The sequence below is a fragment of the Rhinolophus ferrumequinum genome, chromosome 26, assembly GCF_004115265.2.
Source record: "Rhinolophus ferrumequinum isolate MPI-CBG mRhiFer1 chromosome 26, mRhiFer1_v1.p, whole genome shotgun sequence".
In the NCBI taxonomy this organism is placed as follows: Eukaryota; Metazoa; Chordata; class Mammalia; order Chiroptera; family Rhinolophidae; genus Rhinolophus; species Rhinolophus ferrumequinum.
This window is the reverse complement of record NC_046309.1, coordinates 14859900-14886479: the sequence shown is the minus strand read 5'-3', so window position 1 is coordinate 14886479 and position 26580 is coordinate 14859900. Positions and strand designations below refer to the sequence as shown.

Here is a 26580-nt window from a genome sequence, read left to right as displayed (position 1 = left end):
CTAGACATTTACACCTCTCACAAAGTGAACCCCCCCAATCTACTACCCCCTACCATCGTATACAGCTGTTAGAATTCCACTGACTCTATTCCCTATGTTGTACTCCACATCCCGTGACGATATGTGTGTATATATATATAAAATGATAGTTGTCATTCATTATTATTCAGCTTCAGCTTCAGGTGTACAGCGCAGTGGTCAGGCATCTACACTGTCCACGAAGCGGTCTCCCTAATAAGACACCCTGGCGGGGGGAGAAGGCCTCTGAGCGCCAATGCTTGGTGCGGTTATGATGGGCTGTGGACCTCAGCACGTCCCCACTTGGAGACTCAACTTCCTTAACTGCCGACGGGATGGGCCCCAAGGACCCGTTCCGCTCTAATCAGCCCTGATCCCATGAATTGAGGTTGTCTTATATCTGTACTTCCTGATTAGCCTGGAGCTTTGCATCAGGCAAGCAAGTGCCCCAGGGCTGTTAGTGAACGCCCCCTCCCCTCTTCCAGGCTGCCCACACCTTTATCCTGAAGAGCAGCTAGGAAAGGAGCCACAGACCCAGCAATCCCACTTCTGGGTGTGGACCCAAAAGGACTGAAAGCAGGCACTCGAACTCGTACGAGTGTCACAGCAGCATTATTCACAACAGCCAAAAAGTAGAAGCAATGCGAGTGTCCATCAGTGCTTGAATGGATAGACAAAAAGTGTGATATATACAGACAATGGAGTAGGATTCCACCTTAAAAAGGAAGAAACTTTTAACACAAGCTACAACATGGATGAATCTTGAAAACATTAAGCGAAGTGAAATACGCCAGTCACAATAGGACAAATATTACACAATTCCGCTCGTATGAAGTCCCTAGAGTCGTCAAACGCATGGAGACATACAGTCGAATGGTGGTTCCTGGGGGAGGGGGACATAGAGAGCTAGCGTTTAATGGGGACAGAGTTTCAGGTGGGGAAGACGAAAAAGTTCTGGAGATGGTGGTGGTGATGGTGGCGCAAGGTGAAGGCACTTACCGGCACGCTGAACTGCACACTTACAAGTGGCTAAGGCGGTAAATTTTATGGCTGTGTATTTTACCACAATTAAAGAGGAGCAGCAGGGAGTCAGGCAGGAGGAGGGGAGAAGGGGCGAGCATGGGGCCTGGACCCAGCGTGTGGCCCTGAGGCTCGAGAGGGAGTGGGTCTCTGGAGTCTTGGAGGCCCACATGGGGCGAGAGTCTCAGTGGGTCCATCCTACGCTCGTCTCAGCTGATACCCACCCTCCCCGACCCCCACTCCAGCAAGACGAGAATGCAGACACATAGAGGACAGGAGCAATTCTGAGAAAAGGATGACACTCAGGACTGAAGCGGGGTGTGTGATGCTGGAGAGTCAGAAGAGAAGATCTATGAAAAGTGGGGAGTTGTCAGCTGAGGGTCCAGGCCCGTCCTGGCTCCGCTCCTCGCTCCACCTGGGCCCTGGGCAGCTCTCCCTGCCCCAGAGCACGACCTGCCTGCTATGTCCACCTCTGCGTGTGGGAGCTGGGTCTGTGATTGTATTTGGAGTAAGAGCTCCGTGCTGGGATCTCTTCCCTCCAGGTCCTAAAGCAAAATGTGGCTGCTCATGGATGGTGACCCGAGGGTGTCTGGAATCTGACAGTCCTCTGGACCAACCTAATGGATCCCTTCTACTTTGCAAAAGAGAAACTGAGGCAGGAAGAGGCAAAATAATGGCTCAGTGTCAGCAGATGTGCCAGCAGCTGAGGAACTCAGAGGCCAACCCGCCAACTTTCCATCCATTAATGAAAGAAAGAGGCCAGTTCCTACAGGTGGGTGGGACCACCTCGGGACGGGGTGGTGGGCGAGCAAGGATCGCCTGAGACCAGCAGGACTGGGGAGCTTGGAAACCCTCCCAAGGTGAGCTGGAGCCTTGCCTGGGGACTGGATTGATTCTAGTCCAGGATATGGGCTGAAGCACAAGCCTCTCTCTCTTCCCCTGTAAGATTCTCACTGAGGCTTGTTATGAGTTCTCTAACGAGTCCTGATTGCCAGTGGCCCCATAAAGGCTTAGTTTGCATATAAAAAGGTTGGCAGCTCTGAGAGCAAGTTCATTAATAATAATTGGAGAGGCCCAGGGCTGGGCTGGGCCCATTTTCCTCTGGTGGCTCTTCTCATTGACCTCGGTTCCCTCCTAATTGAAATGTAAAATGGCAATTTTGTCTTCGGCAACAAGGCATGAAGGGACCACCACACTGTCCCTTCCTCCCACTGCAGCTCCCCAGCTCCTGACCTGCCGCATGCTGAGATCCCAGGTGCAAAACCCCCTCTAAGTTTGATGTGCGTGGGAAGTTTCTGAGACACCGCCATGTTTCGCCACGACTCTGCGGTCCTGCCTTGAGCACTTCTGCCGGGATCCGGAAGCTCAGGTCATCCGGATCTCATCCTCACCTTTGAGCTTCCTTCACAAGAAAGGACCCAGCTGGGGAATCATGTCACTTCGAGTGCAGTCTACCTTGCTCCTGCGAATTTCAGAGTCCTAAAGGGTTCGCATCATGGCTTGGTATAACTGTCAGTGGGAATTAACAACTTCCTCCACAGGGCCTTGGGTTGGGGGGCGGGGTGCCCATGGACTACCATGTATGAAGGGTCTGCTGCAGACGAAGCAGGCAGTCCACAAATGTTGGTCTTTCCTCGTCTTCCCCTCAGCTCAGGCTGCACCTGGTCCCTCGTCCACTCCCTTTTCCTACCTCATTTCTGAAGGATCCATCTCCCCTGCTCCTGCCTCTGGGTGCTTTTCCATAAACACTCCATCAGCTCCCACCGTCCAGCTTATTCCACCCTGTTTGTGGAGTCGGACGATTTCAAAAGCTCCCAGTGTCCCAAACACCAGGGGGACAGATCGGAAGGTCCCAGTTCCGCCCACTGCTCTCCTAACAGCCGTCCCCTCTTCTGGGAGGTGACATCCTGAAGCTGCATGCTTTCCATGCGCAGAGACAGGACCTCCACCAGCCAACCATGTGGCTTCCAGCAAGTCCCTCAAACCCTCGGGGTGTCCCCATCCATAAAAGGAAGAGGTTGGTTTGGATTAGATTATGTTTACGATCCCACTTCTATTGATAACCCCATAGATGATCTGGGACAATCATTATATAACCTTTCCGAAGCTCAGTTTTCCCATCTCTAAAATGGGGATCACACCACCTGCTCAACTACCTCCAAGGGTGGTAATCAAAAGACTGACCAATTGAATGCATGCTGGAGGGGCTTGGGGACTTGTGGGGGAGGTGGGCCTCCTGGAAGTACTGTGAACCTACCAGGAGGGGGTATCTTGAAAGGATAATGACTGTAGATTGTAGCCAGTATCGCTGCACAGGTGTGTATGGCTCTGGCAGGCATGTGTGACGCTCTTATTCTAGTGAACGTGGTCACACGGTGCAAGGTTTACAAGGATTCAATCCAGCGCACCTTCGGCTCCCTCCAAGCCTTTACACGTCTTTTCCCATGTGCTCTCTTGTTTCCTAGCATAACACATATGACTGCATCCCCCGCCAAACAAATGTCCATGGTAAAGAAACCCAGGGCCTGGTACCAACCGTGACCGTGAACAAAATACTCAACACCTGCTCATCTGACTTTCACCCCCCCATGGCTATCCAGTCCCCATACAGAATTCCTCAAAACCTACCGCCCTTCCCTTTTCAAGGAAGATATTTCTCGGAACGATCATTTGAAAGGGCCAGCTCTTGGAGAGTGGGGAATACCTGCATTTAGCAAGAGCATTTGGAGAGAAACGCCTAGGGTGAGAAGCAGATTGCTGTGGAGGCTGCTTTGCTTGTGGCTGCATTCTGCAGTTCTAAGAACGGGCTGAGGGTGGGGAGTGGCAGCGGCTTGAGGCACAACCAAATCTTTAAGGTCGTGGCTTTCAGGAGGCAGCTCCAGTGGGCTCCAGGTCAACTGCCCCTCCCTATGTATATTGTGGTCTCCACTCAGATGCACACGGACGTAAAGGTAACAGTGCTAGTTCCAGGGAGCACAAACACCCGGCTGAAGTAGGAAAGCAAAACAAGGATGTCTTTCCATCCACTATGTCCCGCATGTCAGTGGCGGCTTTATACTGAGGTTTCATTGCATATTTAAATAATTGAACAAGGACACATAAAGACTGCTGCTGAGCCGGGAGAGTAAAGGCTGCATTCAAGGCTGGTGCTGCCGGGGGAGGGGGTGGCAGGCCTGGGGATTTACAGCCCTCCGTGTGTTTACAAGATGAGGACTCTAATTCTCCTGGTTGTTACAGAAGGACTGCGGAGGGAGCTCGGGGGAGGGAAGGTGCAGGGAGAGCTGGGCTGGGGCAGCATCTGGGGGCAGCTAAGGGATAAGTGATTTGCAGGTCACCTTTCCCTTCTGCATCATCTCAGCCCCCATTAGCTCCAAAGACAAGCCAGCTCGAGCCCCAACCAACTCCCAAAATTTACACTCCCCTTCTCAGACCCCTGGTGCCCAAGACGAAAATGTAACGCACCATATATTTTCTTGCTGTTCCCCAAGTTTATAATGCCATTAGCGTGATCTACGATGGGCTGGTTTATGGAGAGAGCAAAGTAATAATACAGAAAGGAAATACCCATAACCTTAATGGGGGCGGGGCAGACGAGATTGATGGAAAGTGCAATTGTCTGGAGAAATGGCAACTCAGTAATGGAATACCTGGAGTGGGGGTGGCTCATGGATTGAAAGCAAGTTCTTTAGCTGGGTTGGCTTTGTTTTTCTCCGAGGAGGGTAAAGGGCATGGCAAGGGTGGTTTTGTTCCTTCGGGTTGGGTCCCAGGAATGGCTCCTCTGCAAGAAGGGAAACAATTGCAGACAAGATGGGCTGGCCTGACTTCCTGAGGGTCCAGTTGGCGGGGGGTGGTCTTGGTGTGGTAAGTGCCCTTTGCCTAGGGCTTATTTCAGCACCAGGGGCAGGCAGCAGTCCAGGGGTCAGCACCTTCCTCGCCTTGCCAGCTCTTCAGTTGTAGAGGGCTGACTCTTGGGATTGGTAGACTTCATGATCTCCATGCTGGCTAAGCCTGTCATCTCAGGAGCAGCGGGGTGGGAAGGAAGGTGGGGAGAACCTTTCAAGCACAGCTTTGGAAATCAAATAGAATTCATTTTGCCTCTTCTGATCTTACAAGTGTTCTCTGGAGTAAACTCGGCTTGAATCTCAAGAAGAGAGGGGCTGCGGGAACCTCCTCTCTGAGCCTGTGCCCCGTGGGCCAGATGGGCTTCGCCTTTCTAGCAAAACTCATCCAGTCAGAGAACGGAGCTTCTGCTGCAGCTCACTTTGCTTTTCAGTTTAGATGAGAAATAACAGTACAATAGTCCGTCGAGGGCAAATGTTTGTTAATAATTTCCTTTTCCATAGAAATTCGACTTTGTTCCCTAAAGATTGCTGGTATTAAGTGGGTGGGCCCAATGGGGTATGCAGGTGGGTAGGCAGAGGAACCTGGAGATTTCAAAGCTACCTGGGGACCCGTGGCTCCTCCAGCGTGGTAGAAGTGAGGGCAAGGTTCTATTAATGGCTGCCCCAGTGAAAGGCCATTCCATTGGGAAGCAAGGAGTTTTCGCTGCTATTTCGAGAACAGGACTGAGACCTTGAAGATCCCACTCATCCCACTTCAGTTTTCCCTCACTTTCCTCTCCCTCCTCTCTTTGGTACCCAGGATCCGGCAGCTGATCCAAAGACCCAGGGTTGTTATCACAATGCCACCATTCGTGGAAACAAAACCATTCCTTGTAACTGGAATATAGTTACTATAAACGACATATGTTACCGGGCATTCTATTTCTAATCATTGTAATTATGCTAGAATACTTGCCATTACTATAATAACAACAATGATTGACCAGTTCTCTGTTCCAGACCAATAACTTCACCTGAAAGCACTCTTTGTTTGGGGAGGAGGTCGGGGAGGTAATTCAACATCCCCGGTGATCGTCAACAAAGCCAGTGTTGAAACTGGAAGACGCACGGATGAAAACCTTCCTGGAATACAAGATGGTGCTGGGTGGATGAAAAGCCACCTGGCAGCACCCCTCTTGGCTAACAAAAAGACCCTGTCTGCATTCCCACACTCAAAGGTTAAGAGGAAATGAAAACCCAGGGACTTCCAGAAGAATCGCTGGGCCTGGGTCTCACCCTCCTTCCAACAGGGTAGGTCTGCACCTGGATGTCCAGGGAAGCAGCAGGCCTGAGGCTGAGTGAGTCATCCATTAGGTAGAACATCCAGTTAGGTCTGGAACACTCACCTCGCAAGACCGCTTTGTGGGCATAAATTTCTCTTCAATGCTTTCCAGCTTATTTCCACTTGTAATTACAGAACCACAGAGACCATGCAGACCACGGCCCATTTTACACGTCTCTAAATACAGAGCTCCAGATCTCCTACACAAGGAAGTCTCTCACAATGCCTTGCGTGTGGGAAATGCTCGACAACTGGCTGATGAAGGATGCGTGGTGACACGTAGCAAAGCTACGGAGTATCACGCTGTACATAAGCCTTTCCTCTGGCATAGAGAGGAGACACGTGGGGCAGGAGATTCTACAACATCACATTTCAAACATGTGATTTTGTTACCCCGAATTCCTGCTACCATCTCTTCCCAGAAACAAAAATATAGAAAACAAAACAACATAAACAAAAAAAAAATTGCCATATTTCCATTAGTCGCCTGGGGCTTTCTTTTAAGCTCTGAAGACAATGATCTCCTTTCACTGATCCAAAAGGGCTGGATCAGTCACTAGTCCACAAATATTTATTGTCTTCTCTTTCCTTTGGCACATTCTCCAGGAAGATGCTGCTAAGACCGTCATGAGGCGGTCAACGCTGGCTTCCCCTCCTCTATGCTATATTCAAAATGGCCCTAGTATCGAGCTGGGGAGAAGGCAGCTGCCAAGCTTGGCCAGAAGCACAGACTTAAAACTTCCTTTTCTTAGGATAAGTCTGCATGCAAGAAAAACAGGAGCCAAAGTTAATTCCATTAAATAATGTGATAAGGGAGGTATGGTGATTCCAAATCACCCTGAAGCCTCTCACTGCAATAGCTTGCTAGGTCCCCCATAAAACGGCTCAGGTGAAATGGAAAGAATCGAAGGGTGAAGGCCGTAGGTTAGTCCACCTCTCTGTCCCTCCATCTGCCATGTTTCTCCAGGCCTTTCCCTTTCCCGGGGATCCCGGCACCAAATCCTCTGGGGGGCTATGAATGCATCCCTAGCAGCCTTTGCCAGCAGGTACAGATGGGGCATTGTGCCTGGCTTGCCTTCTGGACCCTGAGGACAACATTCTTCCATAGGGATCCCTGAATTGCACCGGGAAACATGATGGGCTCTTGTTTTGTTCTCTCCTAGTTCTTTTTTTCCTCTTTCTGAGCAGCAGATGCAAGCTCCTTTTATATATTTAAAAGAAAGAAACTTGGGACAAGAGCAGCAAACAAGAAAGAAAAAGCAGAGATTTGCAAACCTCTCTCAGGGTAATTAAATGATTAGGGGCCTTTGAAATCTACCTAGATAGCTCAATTGTTTCTACTTTCACTTGATTCTTAGGCCTCTCCACACCTGAAACCTCTGCCAGATACACCGGACTGGAAAGCCGGACAGGCTGGAAACCTCTTTGTCTCCAATCCCATCGAGTAACTTGCAGGTTTCTGAACAAAACAAGAAGAGGCTGCTTCCGGGGCCCGCAGGCCCTGGTCTTGGAGGGTCAACCAGCCTTTCTGCTCCTCCGTCCATGCTCCAAGATAAAGGCGAAGGGCCAAAGAGATCATCCAGCCTCTTATTAGGGTCTTCATGCCAAGGGTGTGCCCCTTGGCTGTCAGACCCATATCTCTCCTATTAGCTTTAGACCCATTTTGTCTTAAAGAAGAGTAGAGAATTGACACATAAATATGAGATTCACACTCCTATTTAAAGCCAAGAGGTAACCTCTTTCCTCCATTTCCCTGTAAGGGACAATCTAGGTCTGGGTCTCTTTTCTGGATTATGAATCCAGAGCCACGTTCAGCCATAGACAGACCCCACTGTACAGGGCGAGGGCCTTCTGACTGTGGGCCTCCACAACCTCTTCGTGTGTGTGTGTGTGTGTGTTATCTAAATAACAACATTCTAGAGCAACCACTCTGTTCAGAACTATTGGTCCAATGGTTGGAGTCACTCAAGCACCACGATATTTGAACAACAACAAAGTTTCCCAAAGCGCTTTCATACCCGTTATCTTTGAGGTCCCTGTTCACAAACTCACATTTTAAGAAAGGTAACAACCTAGGCAGGGAGTATTTCTATTATAGTGATGAATTGTTTCCGAGGATAAGGATCAAGGTTAGAAGGGAAGAGAAACACAGTGTCTTAGGCATGGAGCCCAGCTCCTTCTTGGTGATTCCCAGCTTGGAGCTTCTCATCCAGTGGCTGGGGTGGACCTGGTGACTTTGCATGTCTCACAAGTTTGCAGGCCATGCTGATGCGGCTGGCCTGGGGATCCCGCTTTGAGAACCACTGCTCTGGCTGGTCAGTGCACCATTCTTTCATCCTCTCTCCCTTCTACTTAATTTGTTCTTGCTGATCTCAGTTCTGCTCTGTGGACAGCTGAAGTCTGGACACAGTCCTGCTGTGTACTTACAATGGTTTCTTGGACACACCCTCACACTCTTCCCTCTGGAATTCTTTTAGAACTCACCTGGCTGGAGTGACCTGGAATACACCTTTGCTTGGAACCGAACCTGCAGGACTGATCCAGAGCCCACTGGCCCCAGTGCAGAGTTTTGCTTGTTTACTGTTTTCATGCAGTGGTTCCTTAAGACTTGGGGTTGGGGCGAAGGCGGGTGGTCCTGTGGGATGTGCCTTCGTTTTCGCTTCATGAGGGAAGGCCTGCCTGGGTGTCCCAGGCTCAGAGCAAGTGGATCTCAGCCATCTGGCTGCCGGAACCTACCTCAGGGAGCTTCACTCGGCCTTCCTGGAAGGAGCAAGTCTTGGGGTCATGGGTGCAGACATGCCGATATTTACACCAGTGGCAGCGGAATGGGCTCTCCACGCAAGATAGGCACCTAGGCACAGAGGAGGGAGAGGCACCGATCAGAGAACCTGGGTGAACCCAATAAAGCGGCTCTAAGACTCTTGAGTCTAGCGAAACATTTTTCAGTAGTAAGAGAAACTACCCTCAAACGCCCAGGAAGAACAAAGCATCCAAATGCATCCCCTTTCTCTCTACGGCCTCAGCAAGCCAAGAGTCTCTGGCCTCCTCGCCTTCACTCAACAAATTGACCATCTTGGTCGCCAAGGGCCTTATGAACCCCCTTCCTTCTCCACAGGATGGTGCCCTTTGCTGCTGAATTGAGGAACAATGAGGTCAGAGGAGAGGGGCTGGTCCAGAGAGCCCACGAGAGGTAGGCCAAACAAAGAAATGGAGTTTGAATTCAAATGGACTCCAGGGTCTTGGCTGACAAGGACCCACACGGACCCACTCTGGCAAAGGAAGGTCCTACGGCTGCTTTCTCAGTGGGATGGGCTCTTGCATCCCCACCTCTACACTCACTCCTGGGAAACAAAGGCAGCCTTAGGAGAGTTCCTTCTTGCTTAAGAACCAAACATGGTTCCCTCTTCCAAAGGGTAAACCCCAAATGCCTTGCCAGACAGGTGTCCAGGTCCACGTCCCCAGGTGAGTTTGGTGCTTCAGTCATGAACAGGCCATGCCCTCCTCCTGCCATCCTTCTACCTGGAGTACCATCTCCCCTTCCTCCTCTTCCTTCTTTGACCAATGGAGAGTTGGTCACATTGGGCCCTGATCTCGTTAATTCCTTTGTTGCCGTCTCTGGGATAGTCCTGGCCTTGTATTATATGTCACTTATTCAGTGTCTAGTTCATCCTCTAGTCCATTAGGCCATGGCTTCTGAGTTTTTGCATCTTATTAATTTTGGATTATCTGTCTAATGAGTATACACTGCTTTGCACATAAAACGCTGACAATCATTTGATGGACTGAATGGGAACGTCACACACGGTTCCACCCACTACGCGGCTTTCCCACAGGGGCAAAGGGGAGCGAGGGACTAGGCCATGAGGTAGTCAAGCCACGGGAAGTTCTGTGGCAAGAAGCAGAAAGAGAATTCCCGTGTTAAAGCACTTGTTTTTGGCTGGGAGGTCTGGCTGCCTCTTTTGTGGGGCCCCGAAGAGAGCCACGCCACGCACTAAGCTCACAGCCGCAGTAACCAGATAGCTGAACCCTAAAATTACACCAGGCTAGAGTCCACGAATGTCTTTGGTTATGTTAACTAGCTTGCGCTGCATGGAGAGGAAAACAGAACAGCATATGAAAGCAAGCAGGCCTTTTGAGGTCAGGTCCTACGGTTTTCAAACGGTGCTCTCTGGAACCCTGGGGCTCCATGGAGCTTCTTTGGAGGCTGTGTGAGGAGATAGATGAGTGAGGTTCCTACACAGAGGGGTTCCAGGCCCCCTCAACCTTCAACCAGAGTAGCTCCTACTCCCTTCTAGTTTTTACATTGTGCTTCCACACCGAATTTTGGTTGAAGACAGGGTTCTAGGGTGAAAGAAACGGCTTGTACCTTCTCCATCTGGTCCAACTCCATCATTTTAAAGAGGAAATAATAATATAATAACAGCAAAAACGTGAGCGGTGCCCAAACAGTGGGCCAGACGTGGCTCTCACTGCTCGCCTGGTCATAGCTTTTCTAGCCCTGGCAGCTGTCCTGTGGGCCGAGCAGAGCTAATGGGCAGGGGCAGCAGCCAGCAGTGTCCCCACCAGTAACCACTCTGCTGGGACAGTGCCCTTGCCATGTCAGCTGTTCAATATTTCAGTGCCACCCCAGAAGAAGGACTACCATCTCCCCATTTACAGAGGACGCTGAGGCACAGAATGGTTATGTTTGCGGCTGGTCTGAGAGAGGGTGAGCATCTGCCTTCTGTGACTTCCATTGGGGAAGGGGACAGAGCAGGGACAGGAGCCGGAGCTGGACCCCCAGGCTAGAGCCCAGCCAGTCGGCACCTCTCTGCTCTCCTCGGACCCGCCTCAGCCTGAGCCCTGACTCAGCCTGGAGGGACGGTGCAGACCTGCGCGTTCAGTGACTTGTTGGGCCCCTGTCCCCATCTGGACACATGTGGGGGCTTCTTTCCATCTTTAGACCCCTCCTCTCACCCAGGGTGCTGGCTCTTCTGTTCTTCAGGTGAGATGCCATCCCCCCAACAGATGGCGGAAATTGAATCAGGTTAGATGGATTTACGCCAGAGAAGATGTACGGGCCAGGGCTTTGGAGCTCCCACCGCACAGGGTCTCGCTCTTCATCCTCTCCTCTTCCCATGAACCCCGTGGGCACCAGAGGAGGGCACTGTCTCCTTCCGGGGGTGAAGGAGGCCTCCTTGCAGGGCCTCTAGATGGTAATGCCTTGCACACAACGGTGGGTCTCCTGTCTCTCAATAAATCCTGACTCCAGGAGCAGGGAGCTGAGGGAGGCTGGGGCACTTACGAATTGTGGACGCTGCAGTTGTAGAAGACAAAGCTGGTGCTGGCAAAGGTCATGCCCGTCTCCTTCGACTTGAGCTGCAGCTGGACGACATGGTGGTCCCCTGCGGGGCGGAGCCAGCCAAGAGGTCAGGGGTAAGGCCAAGGCCGGGCGTCGGGGTCCCACTAAGAGCTATACCCACTGTACGGTGAGAGGGGGTGCTGTCCGCTCTAACAGGTCTCAGAGCAGCTGCAGAAGGCAGTTCTGGTCTATTCCTCCTTCCACACTGGACCCCTGGCATCCAGCCTTCATTTGCTTACCAGCTCCTCCAGGTACACACACACACACATGCACACGCACGCACATACTCTGACAGGTATTCACATGTGCATTCATTCACATGCATACTTTCCATGCCAGGCTCACAGAATTCCACACACACACACTGACTGACTACCAAGAGCATGTGTTGACACTTAGGAGTGCCGCCACAAACCACACAAGAGGTTTTGCATGTTTGTGTGTGCACCCGTGCTTAAAGCGCATCTCTGCAAAGAGAGCCCCTGTTCTGGGGCCCCTTCCTCTGCTGGGCTCTGGGCTTCACCCGGGCAGGCGTCCCTGGAATCCTCAGCTGGCTCCCGGGAAGAGCTGGGGCCCATGTTTAATTCACAGCCCTGACCCCAGGCCCCACTTCCTGCCCCGAGAGCCTCATTAATCAATCAGCTCAGAGCAAATGTGACATGCTCAAAGGGGAGGGCCGACATGGGATCAGCCTGCCCACGCCGGGTCTGTGCATCCACATCCCTCCCAATGCAACGGGCCAAGAACAGGTAGCTCTGGGAAGGCAGGGCAGGGTCGGGGCGAGGGGGCAGTGGACCAGGGTCAGAGACCCGGCAGTGCAGGCAGGGCATAAGGAGCCCGATGAGCCCCAGCACCCCAGCCCTGCTTCCGGCCAGCTTCCCCTCCTCCACGGCCCCTCCAGGCCAGCCTCTCGTGCACTAGGACAATCTCTGAAGTGGGCTGGCATACTCCGATGCTAAGCCCTCTACCTACGCTCTCTGCAGCTGCTCCTCACCAAGGATAAGGTGGACTCTTGGATGCTCACCTGCGTTCAACAGTTAATTCCAAGAACAGCGAAGGGACACTTCATCTCCCTCTTCCTGGAACACTCACCGACCCTCACACTTCCTCTGGCCCTCCCCGCCTGTACGCTCCCTCGGTCCCTTCACATCTGTCCTGCGTTCTCATCCAGGCTGAAGGAAGGACATCCCACCCAGTTTTGCCCCCGGGGACCACTCACCATTCTCCGTGATTATCCGGGGCACCTCCTTGGCCGCCGGGGAGTAGCACTGGATCTGATTGCCTACCACCAGCCCATCCATCTCTGACAGGTCCTCAAAGGTGCAGTTGACACCAGCTGACAGCTCTGGGACATTGTATGTTTCCAGGACCAGCTGTGAACAGCCCGGCAGGGGAGAGAGAGGAGGAGAGTGACGTAGGAAAAAGAAGGGTATGGAATAAAGGAAGAAACAGGGAAAGCAAGAGAGAACAGACAGAAAGAAAAGACAAAGCAAAACATGAGGCCATAGTGACATAGAGAAGAAGAGATCCAATGTATTACAAGAGTATATGGAGAAGATGGTGGAATATAAAGAGACAGGACAAAAGAAACTTCATTATATGTGATTGGAATTGGTCCCAGGAAACAGAATTTGGGGCATTTGTATGTAGAAGGAAAGATGGAGAGGGGACTGAGGTACTGCTGATCAAGCTCCTCTTCCATTGTCCCCCATTTTGGAAAAATGGCGACACCAACCACCAAGCGCCCAGTGCAAGAACGTGGGAACCATCTGACCCTTCTCCGTCTGCACATACATCTTTCCCATCTTATACACAAAGATATTCCCAGCAGCCTCCCTCTCTTGGTCACCCTTTGCATCATTTTGGATTCAGTTTTCCTACCCGTGATGCATAGAGACTCTTCCCTAATGTCCCTGCACCCCCAGCTCACCCACCCCAGGGACATATTCTTTGGCATCCTGGTGCTGATCTGGAGTGGCTTTGCTGGCCAGGTTGGGCCCAGCCTCCCGAGGGGCATTGGGCTGTGACCCCTTGCAGTGGGGAGCGGGCTCCACCCACGTCCCTGACCCCGGTTCCACTGCCCTTACCAGGACATTGTACTGAGACACAGAAATGTTGCTGGGATGGACAGTCAGCCGGACACACTGCTTCATCTCGGAGGCAAACCTGCGGGGCTCTCTGGACCGCTCACAGCGCTCCTTCCGGGTGCACCTGGTTGGGAGAGACCAATGAGGGGCTCAGGAGAAGGGGCTTGGTCCAGGGAGGGGCTGACACATGTCGGGCGTTGTTAGTGGCTCCCGAGACTGACGTTTGTGCTTCCTTCCTCCAGCCTGGCCCTCCCCCATCATGCCCAGATTCGAAAAAGATGGTAACACCAATCACCAGTTGCCAAATGCAGAAGCTTGAACGTCATCCTAGAGTCCCCTTCCCTCGTCCTCATTCATATTGGGTTCCAAAATCCTACCTATCCACCTCCCCACTCCCACCCATCCTCGGCCCTTGTCACTCTCCCCTGCCTCTTAGGCAAGATGAGGCTTGTTCTTTCCACATGTCTAATATATTCTGTCAGACTTCCGCATCTCTGTGTATGCCAGGTCTTCTGTCTGCACGACTCTCTCCCCACGTTCCCCCATCCAACATCTATCTCCCCTTCCAGACATGGTTCAACTCTTATGCCCCTGCAACCCCCACCCCTCCCTGCTAACGTACCCCCAGCTCTGGCAAAGTGAAGAGGACTTTAGAGTTTCCTACAGTCTAGAACTTCTTAGACTATATGACAATGACGAGGCTGAGTGCAGCCCCCTCCTGCCCCGTGTGAGCTGCTCAAAAGAAGAAACCGTGCCGGACTTATTTTGGAATCTCCTATAATCCTCATGACCAGCAGACAGAAGATAAAGGCAGATGGATGGGAGGGAGAGAAGGAAGGATCAAAGGAGCAGAGTGTACTAGTTCAAAGCACACTCTGGAGCCAGACTGCCTTGGATCGAAATCCCAGCTCCATGGCACAGGGTAACTGCCACAGAAGGTTCGCTATTATTGCTTAGTGTCCTGTGTTGTTCAAAGTGTGCTGTGTCACAGGTGGACCACATCCAGGCTGACCTGGCATCTTACAATCTCAACTGATGGGGCTTGTGAAAGATGCACATAAAAATCACGGCCCACACCCAAGTGCACAAGGGGAAGGTGCTTAAGCTCCTGCTGGAGCCAGGGCCATCCCTGCCCTGCAGGGACATGTTGGAGCTTCAAGGAACAGCATTTAATCCAAGTCAAACAAGTCTTGTGAACATGGAGCCGCACTGGGTGGCCAGGATTTGGAGACTCAGGACGGCTGAGCCTGCTGTGGGGGAAAAGCGGGGTCCTCAGAGGGCCAAGAAGGATAAGATGGGACTGCAAGGTCATTATCACTCTCGAGGGGCCGATCCCTAGGGGTAAAAGAGAATAGACTCTGCAGGGGGAGGGGGATACCAGGGACTGTCGCAGGATAGGAGGGAGCCCTGGACAGGAGTTTAGTGGGAAATGGAACAGCCAGGGCAGGGCCTCTGTGGGGAGGGAGATACTGGGGAGAGACCATCTGCCTCCAGAAGCAGACAGGTGAGGTACCGGGCAAAAGATAAGGGAAGAGCTGCTCTTGGGGTGACCCTCAGGCACAGAGGAGAGCTGTGGGGGCCTCCTCCCAGCCACGGAGAAGGAAGACATCTTGGGTCTCAGTGGGAGGGACAGTCTAACAGTGGAAAATCTGAGGTGCATGTAGCAAACAAAGGAGAAATCCCTGAAGGGGTGGACTAAAGAAAGAAAGGGGAGCTACAGGGACGAGAGAGACGGCCTCAGAATAGGTAGGATGTGTAATGAGAATGTAGAAAACAGTTCTGAATAATCGTCATGGCCTCTAGTCTTTGAGTGCTTATTAGGAGCCATAATAAGGGACTTACAGGCTATGTCACGTACGTCTCCCAATAACGCCGTGAGGGAGGTACCATCCTAAACTCCAGAGAAGGTCGTAAGTCACTTGCCCACGGTCACCAGAGAGAACCAGTATTTGAACAGAGATGAGCTCTGGAGCCTGCACTCTTAACCACTGTGCTTGAACCCCCTGAAGCTTCTAGACAGACAAGTGAGAGACAGGCCCCCTGGCTGCACTTAAAACCCATATTTCCTGCGATCGCGATGTGTCTGTCCTTCAATGTGCTTAAGGCAATCTGAAACGTTCCCCTCAGTCTTCTTCGCTAGGCTAATCGCTATTTGTGCCTGCCCCTAAGAAGCAGCCCTTAGAACAGTATTGCGACTTGTGAGTTCTTCTGGACCCTTCCAGGACGCCCATCCCAAGAGCGAAAGGTCAGACGTTGAGTGAGGTCGTCTCCAAGGCACTCCGTGGCTGCTCTAACAGACCCATGGCAACCAGGGCGTCTGCCTTCAAGTCTGGGAAGTTAATTTACCAGGCTCGCTTCTGCGGGAGGACTTCATTACCTCCAGCCATTAAGCTAATGTTATGGACTTTGCCAGGGCGTCTGCACCGACATGGTTATTAATAGTGTTTTTACTCCCATTAACGGGTAGGCCCAGCGAGCTGGTGCAGGCTTCAATTATTCACCGACTCCCCAACTTTGAAGTTCCTATTTCCAAGAGCCATCAGCAGGTCTGAGAAACGCCTTTGATTAAATTATGAAGAGGGGAAAATGAAGCTGCTTTCGGGCCCAAACAACACCTGGCATTGCCAAATAGAGATCCAGATGGACAAGAGAAGACTCTACCTCTCTTCCAGGGGGTACAAAGGAACTTGTTTGGGGGGATCTCAAGACAAGTTCTGCCGACATGGCTTGCTGCTCTCCAAGTTCAAGGGGCTGCATCCTGCCATGCTCCCGAGAGCCCCCAACCTAACTACTCATCGTCTCCCCCCCAGAGTGAGGTCTCGCCAGGGAAGCCACCCATAGCTTACTATTCCCAAGGTCCCATCTTGCTGTGCAATCTTGGGCAAATTACTCAGCCTCTTGGTGCCTCAGTTTTGTCATCTATAAAATGGGGATGAAATAGTATCTACCTAACTGGTTTATTATGAGGATGAAAAGATTATGCAAGGAAAGCATTTAGAACAGGGCATAGCTCATACATCATAAGCCCTCCATAAATGGTAGTGCTATTCCTTCCCTTCTCCTCCTTCTTCTTCTAACCCCTCAGTCTGCAGCTGATGCAGAAACACCAATCTTTTCCCAGACTGGCCCAGGGAGCAAACCAAAGAAAAAACAACAGGGGTGGCTCCAGCAGTTTCCTCCTTAATGAAGAAGAAGGAGCCCCAGAGGTCAGGAGGTAGAAAAGGGAGGAAGAGGGGTCTGGGCTGCAGCTCTGCCTTCTTCCTAGCTGTCACAGGATATACAGAACTCAGCTCTTAGTGAAAAGTCATGTTTAAGGTCAGTGTCAGGCATGTTTTGACATTTCTGCTATCCCTCGGTGCCTATCAGGTTAGAGGCTGCAAATGTTCGAGAGCGCAGACAACTGACCTTAGACGTGATAAGATAATGGAAGGGGAAGAATGAATTCCTTCTGGGTTCTTATGGGGTCTGTCAGGGTAATGACCTTCTGCTCTTCTAGGACTATGATTTCTCATTAGCCCAGACAAGAGCTAGGAAATGTGCAGAGGGTTAATTCATGACCCTAGTGGAAGGTGGGGGTGGGGGGTAGGGGAGCAGCTTGGATGTTTTCTTCAACGGGGTTCCAGAGACTTCCTCAAGCATTACCTTCAATTCTACTGTGGGAGCAGCCTGGAAGTCCAGGAAGATCCCGCTTCACCCATTTTCCAAGCAGGACTCCAAAAATGTCATAGGGATGTCAAAAGTGCACGCTATGTGACTTTGAGTTTTCAGACATTCATCCCTGCTGCCACCACTGTCATCCCACCCCAAACACACACTTGTAGGTGGACCAAGAAGACACCCCAGGCCCCTAGAATTGAACTCTGGCCCTGCTAACCTTCTCTGGCCTCCCCTTCTTATTCTCTTTGCTTTGCAGTTTGTCCCTCCAGCCCCAGTTCAGAGGTGCCACAAGCCCTTGGGAACAATGGCCATGGCCCGTTGGAGGGTTATTATTCAAGTCAGTGGTTCCAATGAGATTATCCTCTCCAATGAAGCAGCTGCCTCCGCCCTCTCCTAAGCCTGAACTTTCACTGCTGGAGAATTCCCAGCCAAGTGGAAAATTAGAAGGGAGAGGGATGGAGGAAGGAAAGGGATGAGGGAGAGGTGGTGATTAAGTTCTCGAGAAATTAATTCCTAAATACAGTGATAGGAAATATTCACTTCCAGTGCTGCCGGCCGGGCCAGCAAATTTCAATTTGGAAATGGGGCTCTCTGTGAGTCTGGCCTGGGCCAGCCTCCAAGCTGGGGGGTTGTTTCTGGGCCATCTCCCCAAATCCTTTGGCATGGGTCTACCAGCCTGGGTTATCGGGAACATAAAGAGCTTGGGGGAAAATGGAGTGGGAGTGGGGCTTTCCAAATGAGCTCTATAGAAAAGTTAGAAGACTTGGAACGCTTACTCAAGTAGGAGAGCATGGGGGCGCTTTCGTCATTGTCGCTACATCTGGGAACCCCCACAAGGGAAGAGACCGGTTTCCAGGTTTCCTAATGTTGTATCCTTGCCCTCCTCAGGAAGACCCACAGAAACAGGCAGGTACATCTGTGGCTCAGACACAGGGGCACTGTCTAGTGAAAGGAACCTTCCCAGGTAGATGGGTGTGTGGGAAGTTTCTCCTACGAAGCGTGTGGACCAGGTGAGTCCTTACAGAGCCAGGATTCTCAGACCCAGTGACCGGCACCGCCGTCTGAACCTAAGTCTTTAGGTTGTCCTTGGATAAACCCCCAAGACACGAAGACGCGATTATGCTACGGTTTTCCCACTCTCACCAGCTGCGGGCAACTAAACTCACCAGCCCTTTACCTTCTTTAAAGATCCAAAGCCAACCTGAGCCGCAGGTGTTGGATTCACCATGCCTGCTGGGCCTCACTCAAAAAGGTGAGGTCACCAAAGCAGGATGAGCGCATGGGGCTCTACAGGAATCAACAACAGGTGCAGGAGACTGGGGGAGGCCCAAGAGCCTTTCTGGGCTTATGTAGCGACCACGTGGTCCTGTCCCCCCAACAGGGTGAGCTCTGCCCTGTGTTCCAGGCCAGAGTCCTGCGTGGCTTCCTTTCAGTGCCTCCCCACATGAATGACCCATGGAACACAAACCTCAGAGGGTAGACAAAGGGACCCGCAGAGGTTCCTTCTTTCTGAGAAGAGAAATTGCATTTAGCAGTTGCCACCAGAAAAGGTGACGTGGGGCTGTCTGACTCTTCTCTTTGTCAGTAGGGACTGCTGTTGAGACCTAGTTCTTTCTATTAAGGTTGAGGGGAGGTTAGGAGAGAAGAGCTGGAGAGAAGCAGGAATCCAGGGAGAGAGGGGGACAGAGAACAAGAGGAGGAGGAAGAAAACCCAAGGCTCACTCCAGCAGGCTGATGGAGTCCCGTCGGTAACAAGGAGGACGCTGTCTCTTACTTGAGACACATCCACCAATCACTCTGATTGATTCTGATCACTGTTCACACTGCCCTTTATCCAACAGCCCGGAGCTTTCATGCCCGTTAATGTCACCAGGTCCACAGGCTTGGTGCAGGGAAGCACTTGGCTCTGTGCAAGCCGGGCCGCTCCACCCCATGTAGCCCCGGGTGGCACGACAGGGCAGAGCACGTGACTGCGGGTACGTGGGTGTGCCTGTCTGGACTTCAAGCCTCAGAGGTGGCCCAGCCTGTCAGGATGCCCACGGGGAGCCAGGTCATTCGATGGAGAGGGACATTTGGAGCTTGCATGGATGACGAGCTTTCCTAATTCCTGTAAGATGGCACCGCTGATTTACCATCCTTTGGCCACGAAAGCATGTGCTAGAGCCTGTGGGGAGGAGGAGGAGCAGGCGGTGGTTAAGAAGGAAAAGCACGTTTTCTTAACCCATACTGTGTATTTGCTGAGCCACAGAAGGGAAAATTCAAACATACTCGTATCTAGTCTGGGATGCTTTCCTCTGGAATAGAGGCTGGTGGCTTTTCGGCAGAGGTAAGGAAGACCACGGCATGGACTGCAGAGAGTTAGCTGGGCAGAAGTGGACCCTCAGAGTCCCCCAGGATTGTGTGGGCATTCTGGGAACAGCCCTAGGAGAGGTAGTGACTTAGCAGGTTAGTGTTAAGTAGTGCTTGGATGCCAGGCTCTGGGATATGTGACACGGCAGCAAGGAACCATGTGCACTTTAGAATCAGTTTGTACTTCATTAAGGGGACACTCAGCCATGACTGTGGGACAAACTGTTCTCTTTGCACTTTCCCAGGAGCTGGTGGGTAGCCGCTGAGGAGGGCCTAAATGGCACGGCTGGTATAGGAGTTGCCCAAGGTAGAAAGACTTTCTAGCGGGGGGTTTGTGCCAGCCACCCAGCCTTAGCCTTCTGGTCTTAGGGAGGACAGGAAGGGGAAACGGACCATGGAAGAGGCCCTGGGGTCCGACCCACGGGCGCTGCTCACACAGTCACTGAAATCAGGGCTACGGCCACACACAGGGAGGGGCCATCATACACATCCTTTCCCTTCATTTTCATAATGTGGCTGTAAGATGGCTCTTGTCATTGTATATCTGAGGAAACTGAACCCAAACTGGGTCTGCCCACAGACAGGTTCTTAGTTTTAATCCACCCTTCTGCTCTGGGTAGCAGCACACTTCCCTTATCTTCCCTTCCCTTTCTTTTCCTCTTTCCATCTTGGCAGAAATTATATAAAGAAGAAACCAAGCGAATCCTGAACGGTAACCAGTGCCAACCCATCCAGGGGAGGGCATTCTTCCAACAGAAAAAATCTGCAAAGAGGAGGGGTCACCAGAGGGCAAGGGGGAGACTTTGTAAAAGCTGCTCTGATCTTTCCCCTGTTGATGTCTCGAGTTACATGAGCCTCCCAGGAGTGACGCTGAGGACCCTTCTTCACAAAGGTACTGTCTAGGCCAATCGATGTGGCTTGGTCTGCAGGATCCTGTTACCTGCTGAGGCTGAGATAGGCTTCTTGGCCTGGGTCTGGGAGGGCGAGATGGAGAGGGGCTTGGGGACCTGCCAAGCCTGTGGTTGGAGGGAAGGTTCCAGGCCCTGGACAGGTGAAGGCAGGCTGGGCTGCAAGCTTCCCTTTATTTTCACCCAAGTCAGAATAGGTAGGCTCAGGCCCGAGGTGAATGCCCTGAGAATAAAGGCTCAAGACTCATGGACAAATAAACGCCCAGCTTGTTGAAGCGATTGTTGCCATTAGAAACCAGCAAGCCTGTGGCCTGGGGCCAGGGACTGTGAGAGAGGGCCTCGGGGTGACCCTCTGTGCTACTGGGGCCGGCGGGCCAGGGCTTCGCGACAATTGAGACTGAGTAACAGGAGCGAGGGTTTCAATTACACGAGCATTTCTTAAGCCTGTTCAGCCGGTAACCCACCTGTGCCCTTGCTAGTACAAATGGCCCTTTCAGCCACCTGAGCCACCTGTTAGTACGGGCCCCGCCCTGGAACTGTGCATGGTCTCAGTCTCTCTCCTCCTGGTCTCTCTCTCTCTCTCTCTCTGTCTCTCTCTTTCTCCTGTGTGCGCGCACACACACGCACAACCTTTCTTCTGTCCTTCCCTTCCCTTCCCACAAAGTTCCCACCCTCCTACTCCCTACAACCATGGGAAAACTTAACACAAGTGACAGATAAAACAGCCATACGTTAACACCCGAAGGAACCCTCTTCCTGATGTTCTTTGCCCTGGTTTTCCGGAGGGTCAGGCTCGCTGGGCCCTGTAGCAGTTCATACGGGGTCTTGCCCATGATGTGGGCCCACCTGCACGGATCCTAGTATAGATTGCAACCTCTGCCCTCTTCCTGGGCCAGAGGCCTAGTGCCCAAGAAGCGCCAGGGCAGAGCCAGTCTAACGTAGTCCCCTTGTGCCCCCGGAGCCCAGCACTGGGCCTTGCACAGAGGGGCAGGGCCCATGTGAAAGATCGATGAACAAGTCTGTGTACATGGGTACAGCTTTCCCACGATGTAAAGAAACCCCCTGCACTTTCAGCACGCGCCCTTCCCAGCACACTGAGGAGCCCAGGCTGAGCATGTGCAGGCGCTCCCTGGTCCTCTGGGATCTTCTGCACCTTCTCTGTCTGCCCCAGACTTCTCCCTTCCCTCCTGCCCGGCCCATGTCCTCCTGTATCTGTCCCTGCCATGAATGTCCAGACGGCATCTATTTAGAAAGAAAGAGAAGGCATGTCAGGAGAGGCGATGTCTGGCTTTGGCCTGATCTTCAGCAACTAGGGAAGAAAGGCCCACCGGGAAGAATAGGAGGAAGCCTGAGAGCAGGTTCTGGATGAAGGAAATGTATACCTTGGGGGGGTGGGGGAGTGTGGATTACCTGGGTGTTTGCATCTGTCCAAGCTTTTCAGACAGTACCCTTAAGATCTGTGCATCTCACTCTCTATAAATCAAAACACTATATCCTAATTACGAGGATCTTAGAAGATCCAGGCACCCAGTCTTCTTCACCCGGCCAAGTGGGTGGGGGGCTTCCTTGGTCATTAGCCCTGGGATGGAGGGAGGGAGGATGGACTTGCTGGGCGTCACGGTGAGCAAGTGAAGACACGGCCTAGGGGTGCCCACGAACTGAATCCTCCCAGGGGAGCTGGGCTTTACCAGGTAGAGGAGCACAGCCTCAGCTCCAGGGTCTTCACACAAGCGCACACGAGCCTCAAGAAAAAAAGCCCAACTCCCTTTTTTCTGCTGTTCTGCTCTGGAATGTCAGTTTCCAGTGACGTCATCGTCAGACACGTCCGGCGTCTCCCTCTCGTCCTCCAGTGTGTAATGATCCAGCAGGATTCCATATCCCGACCCAGTATCACTCCCATCCTGCCATTTCTATACATCTTATGGGAATTTGGCAACGTAAAGTGAAATCAGAAGGAAAGAACTGAGATACAATTTGCAAATGCTACCAGGAAGGAAGAGGAAGAAAAGACAGGGAGAGAAGAGAGTTCGGAGGGAAGGAGAGTGGTGCTAGAGGGAGGAAGAGAATTACCGGAGGACGTGGGAGGCAGGAGGGCGCTTCTGGGGGTACTCACATGTTGTGGAGCACACACCAGCCACAGTGGGGATCACCTGAGCCCAGGCACTGACTGCAGCTCCGATACTGGCCACACGACTCCACAGGGACTCTGGTGAGCTGGCAGGACAACAAGGGAGAGAGTGGTCAAGATTTTGCAGAACACTCAGTAATTCACCAGAAAGCGATGGTATTCTCTCAGGCGTATCACCTAACGTGGTGAAGGAGCATGAAGGGACCTAGAGCCCCAGGACCGAAACGGACCTTGAGTGATCATATTTGAGTAGGTGGCCACATAAACACGCAGTAGGGGAAACAACCACCTGTTATTTTCTTAGAAATCTCTGGGGATAGACTTTGTAGAGTTTATCTTGAATTATCATACAAGATACTTATATAGTTGCATTTTGTCACCACCACTTGAATTTTCTCCCCACCAAAACCCAGAAATATCTCCACAACCATGCATCCCATAATTGTTTCTTAGCCACGTGATACACTCAAAGGCCTGTTCTTTCTCCACTCTTGTTTCTCCTTTGCCATAACGTGTTTTGCTTTCTTTCCAGTCCTCCTGCATAATGTTTGTGGTTCCAGAGGGTGTTTCACCCCAGACCAGGGCCTGCGCTTTCTTTCTCTGTGACTTTTAAGAGGTGTAATAAACTCACTTTGTAGCTGTGACCTGCCCACTCTCTTTCTCATGATGGTGGCCAACTGGCTCTGAAAGTTTTTTCACTCTGGGGCTTTCAAAGAGCAGCTGTTGCTTTTTCTCCTCCTACCCACACTCTTCTCATGATTAGAGGTTTCCTCTCCAACCCCTTCCAATTTTACATTTCGCTTTCACCAGTCGCTTGTTAATGGAAAACGTTCCACAGGACATTTCTGCTTCGCCCACATGCTTCCATTTCCTGCATGCTCCTAAAGATCTTTTGCATTTCTTTGTTCTCCCATGTAGCTTTGCCCAGATGTCTTTTTACGTGACTTTGCAGAGCCCATTACATTGGGGAGTTTCTTAATAACCATACAGAGGATCAAATGGAATTTTTATTTTCTTTCTATAGCCTTGGCCTTTATTTGCCATTTTGCCAGTTTCTTCTTTACGAAAAGTTATTTTTTTATTTTTATTTATTTTTTTTAATTTTTAAGTGTCTTTTCCATTTGGGATACCTTTTGATTTCAATGGAGGATTTCTTACCTAATCTTTCAGCTTGAGCTAAGAGGATTTGATGTGGTCATCTTTCTTTAATACCTCACCACCAGACAACAGGCCCTGAGAAATATGAACCACGCTGACCTGACTTAGCCTCCAAACTCCATGAACAAATGTGAGGCTGTTTTCCCTGCTGCTTCATAGGGCATCTGCCCCCGTAAAATTATGCATCACTTGGCAGGGGCTACTTGTAACTCACGCACAGGCGAACTGGCACCAGCGTCTGCTCAATTAGTCTCAAAACTCTCTTTTGGAATTAATTAATAATTAATTTGAAATCCCACGTGATCTCTTGTCCCTTTCTACCTTACTTTTCTTCTTCTCGTTGTTTATCTTGTTTTGTCTGTTAAGTATACATTGAGCACCCTGCATTGTCACCTCTTCCAAGTTACCTTTTAGCTTTCTGTGCCCATTCTTAGAGCTTTGCTTGGCCTTGGGGGCCCTGTCTCCACATTCTCAGATGTCATTTTTGCACATTTGGAATTTTATCCTTCCTTTTATTACCGCTCATGTAAGCAGCATGAGCCATGCCTCGACTCTGCTTACATAAAACCTTCCCATTTTCGTAGTTAATCCAGACAATCAATTTCTTACAAATTACCCACTGACTCTACACACAGCCAGGAATTTACCATCTTCCCGTTGCCCGCTTAATTTCATCCCCCTCTTTAAATGGGCATAGACATCCTGGTCCTGTAAGCATACAAATAATGGCTCCTAGCTCCAAGGTACCTGGACGTGTAGGAATTCCTGAGTGGTAATGAGGTCTACAAGCTATTTTCAATATTTCCAAAAGCCTAATGGAAATTGAATTGTTGCTGTTTTCTGTTTGTCTGCGTATCCAGTAATGCATGTCCCATGTTAAGAATAGGAAATATATTAGCACTTAATAAATGCAGTTTGTTTAGTAGGCAAAAACTGTTCAAAACATGATGCCTAGAGGGGAAGAAAAAGTAATAAAAGGGGCCCTAGATGGTGAAAGTTGGTAACATAACTACATAATAATGTTTTCATATGTTCCAGCTGCTTGTCTAGCACTCCATATTTTACATGGTCTTAAAGAGAAAATCATGGCTTGTTCAATCAAAGTCTTTTCTTGGTCTAAACTAGTACCCTCCCCAGTTTCTACCACTGACATGTCCTATTATCTCTCTTGGATCCATGTGCCATGGGGTTCTGGGGTGTGCAACACAAAGGGCCAGCTGCTTGGCCAGTCTGACATTCTCAAAAGCCTTTGCATTCAGATTGCTAAAAATATCTTGCAACTGGTGTTTAATACTGCCCGATACCTGAAATTGTCCAAGTCCTTCCTCTCTTGATTTCCATTTGGTTGGAAAGAATGTGGGAACCTGCTGAGCTAGGCTGCAATTCTGGCTTCACCATTTGCTGGTAATGAGATCCCATTGTCTCTGCGTCTCATTTTGTCTCTCATCTTGAAACATGGAGATAAAACACCCCCCTTAATTCACAGAGCTTCCCAACGCACAGATGACCCAATAGGTATGAAATGCTTTGTAAACGATCAAGCATTATTATTCTGCTTTGTCATTAATATCCCACTGGCCATTGCGCTATCACTTCACCTCTTCCCCACATCACAGAAAACTGCTCTGAGTGTCTTCCTAGACCTCGTGAACTCGGTCAGGAGGTTAACAGAGCTGGGAGAACCTTTCTCCTTTCGTAACTTGATCATAACTTTTCCTCCTTGAACTAACGTCTGCCCCTACCCTGTCCATTGCTTCATCTTTGGGCATGTCCCAGCTTTCTAGACTTATTTAGTGCTTTTACCAGCTACTGGAATAGCTACATATTTATTTTTCTTTGCATTCCATCTGGGTGGACCCCTATGGGATAAGGATATAAGCTCTGGACGGTTATTATGAGACCCTTTAACCGTTACTTTTATGATCCTTCTATCTACAGATCAACCTTTTTTTTTTTTTTTTTTTTTAACTCTTCTGAACTTTATCTAGGCTTTCTCTGTTCTTTTCAGAGCAGGGATGCTAAAACGGGGAAGCAACCAGAATTCTGCCAGACCACGTCGAAAGGTCACCATGATCTGAGAGCTAGGTGCCACCCCCGTCACATTTACAGGACTTTCCCAAAGACGACCAGGCCAGGGAAATCTCTGAAATCCTACTATCCGGCAGTGTTCTCCAGCATGGCCATGCCTTCCCAGACGGTCCCCAATCTACAGCAATGCATTCCCTCACTCCTCGCCCCACGGAAATTATGGGAAAGCATCGGAAATATGCCTGACACTTCAAATCACTTCCAAATACTAGATTTAGTTCACTGTTTATCTTGGGACAATTCTATTCCCTAATGGCTCTGGTCACCTTCCACACATTGCTAGTGAATTTCACAGGTGGCCGGTGGCTTCCAAGCCACCTTGGCACGACGATTCTCTCCGCCCAGATCCCCAGGTTCTCCACCCACACCGCATACCAAACACCACCACATTTCCCATTCCCTATCTCCGGCTCCTCTCCTGACCCTGGAACACAAACCACTCCAGATGCAGAGACACATTATTAATTAAAACCACCCCTTAAGACGCTGATTAAAGTCTTAAGCTACAGTGCCAGGCATGCTAACTAACCGAGTGAGGGAATTCAGACCCCAGGAAGAGGTGAGGAAAGAAAGTCATCGAGGGGGGCTTCTGCTTCGAGAACCACTCAGATGGCCTCGTGGCCTGAGCTATGCGGCTGACGGATGGTCTCGGAGACCACACGA

The 26580-nt window shown here is 50.8% G+C and overlaps 1 protein-coding gene across 3 annotated transcripts in view; it reads right to left on the bottom strand.

The window, feature by feature from the left end:
* PLXNA4 (plexin A4) overlaps positions 1-26580 on the bottom strand; it is a 415500-nt gene that overhangs the window by 79039 nt on the left and 309881 nt on the right. For all 3 annotated transcript variants that reach the window (XM_033098740.1, XM_033098742.1, XM_033098741.1), the window contains exons 5-9: positions 22657-22757; positions 13630-13753; positions 12762-12915; positions 11486-11585; positions 8938-9052 (exon numbers count right to left, since the gene is read on the bottom strand). In XM_033098740.1, coding sequence (XP_032954631.1) covers positions 8938-9052; positions 11486-11585; positions 12762-12915; positions 13630-13753; positions 22657-22757 — 594 coding nt within the window. The remainder of the gene's footprint in view (positions 1-8937; positions 9053-11485; positions 11586-12761; positions 12916-13629; positions 13754-22656; positions 22758-26580) is intronic.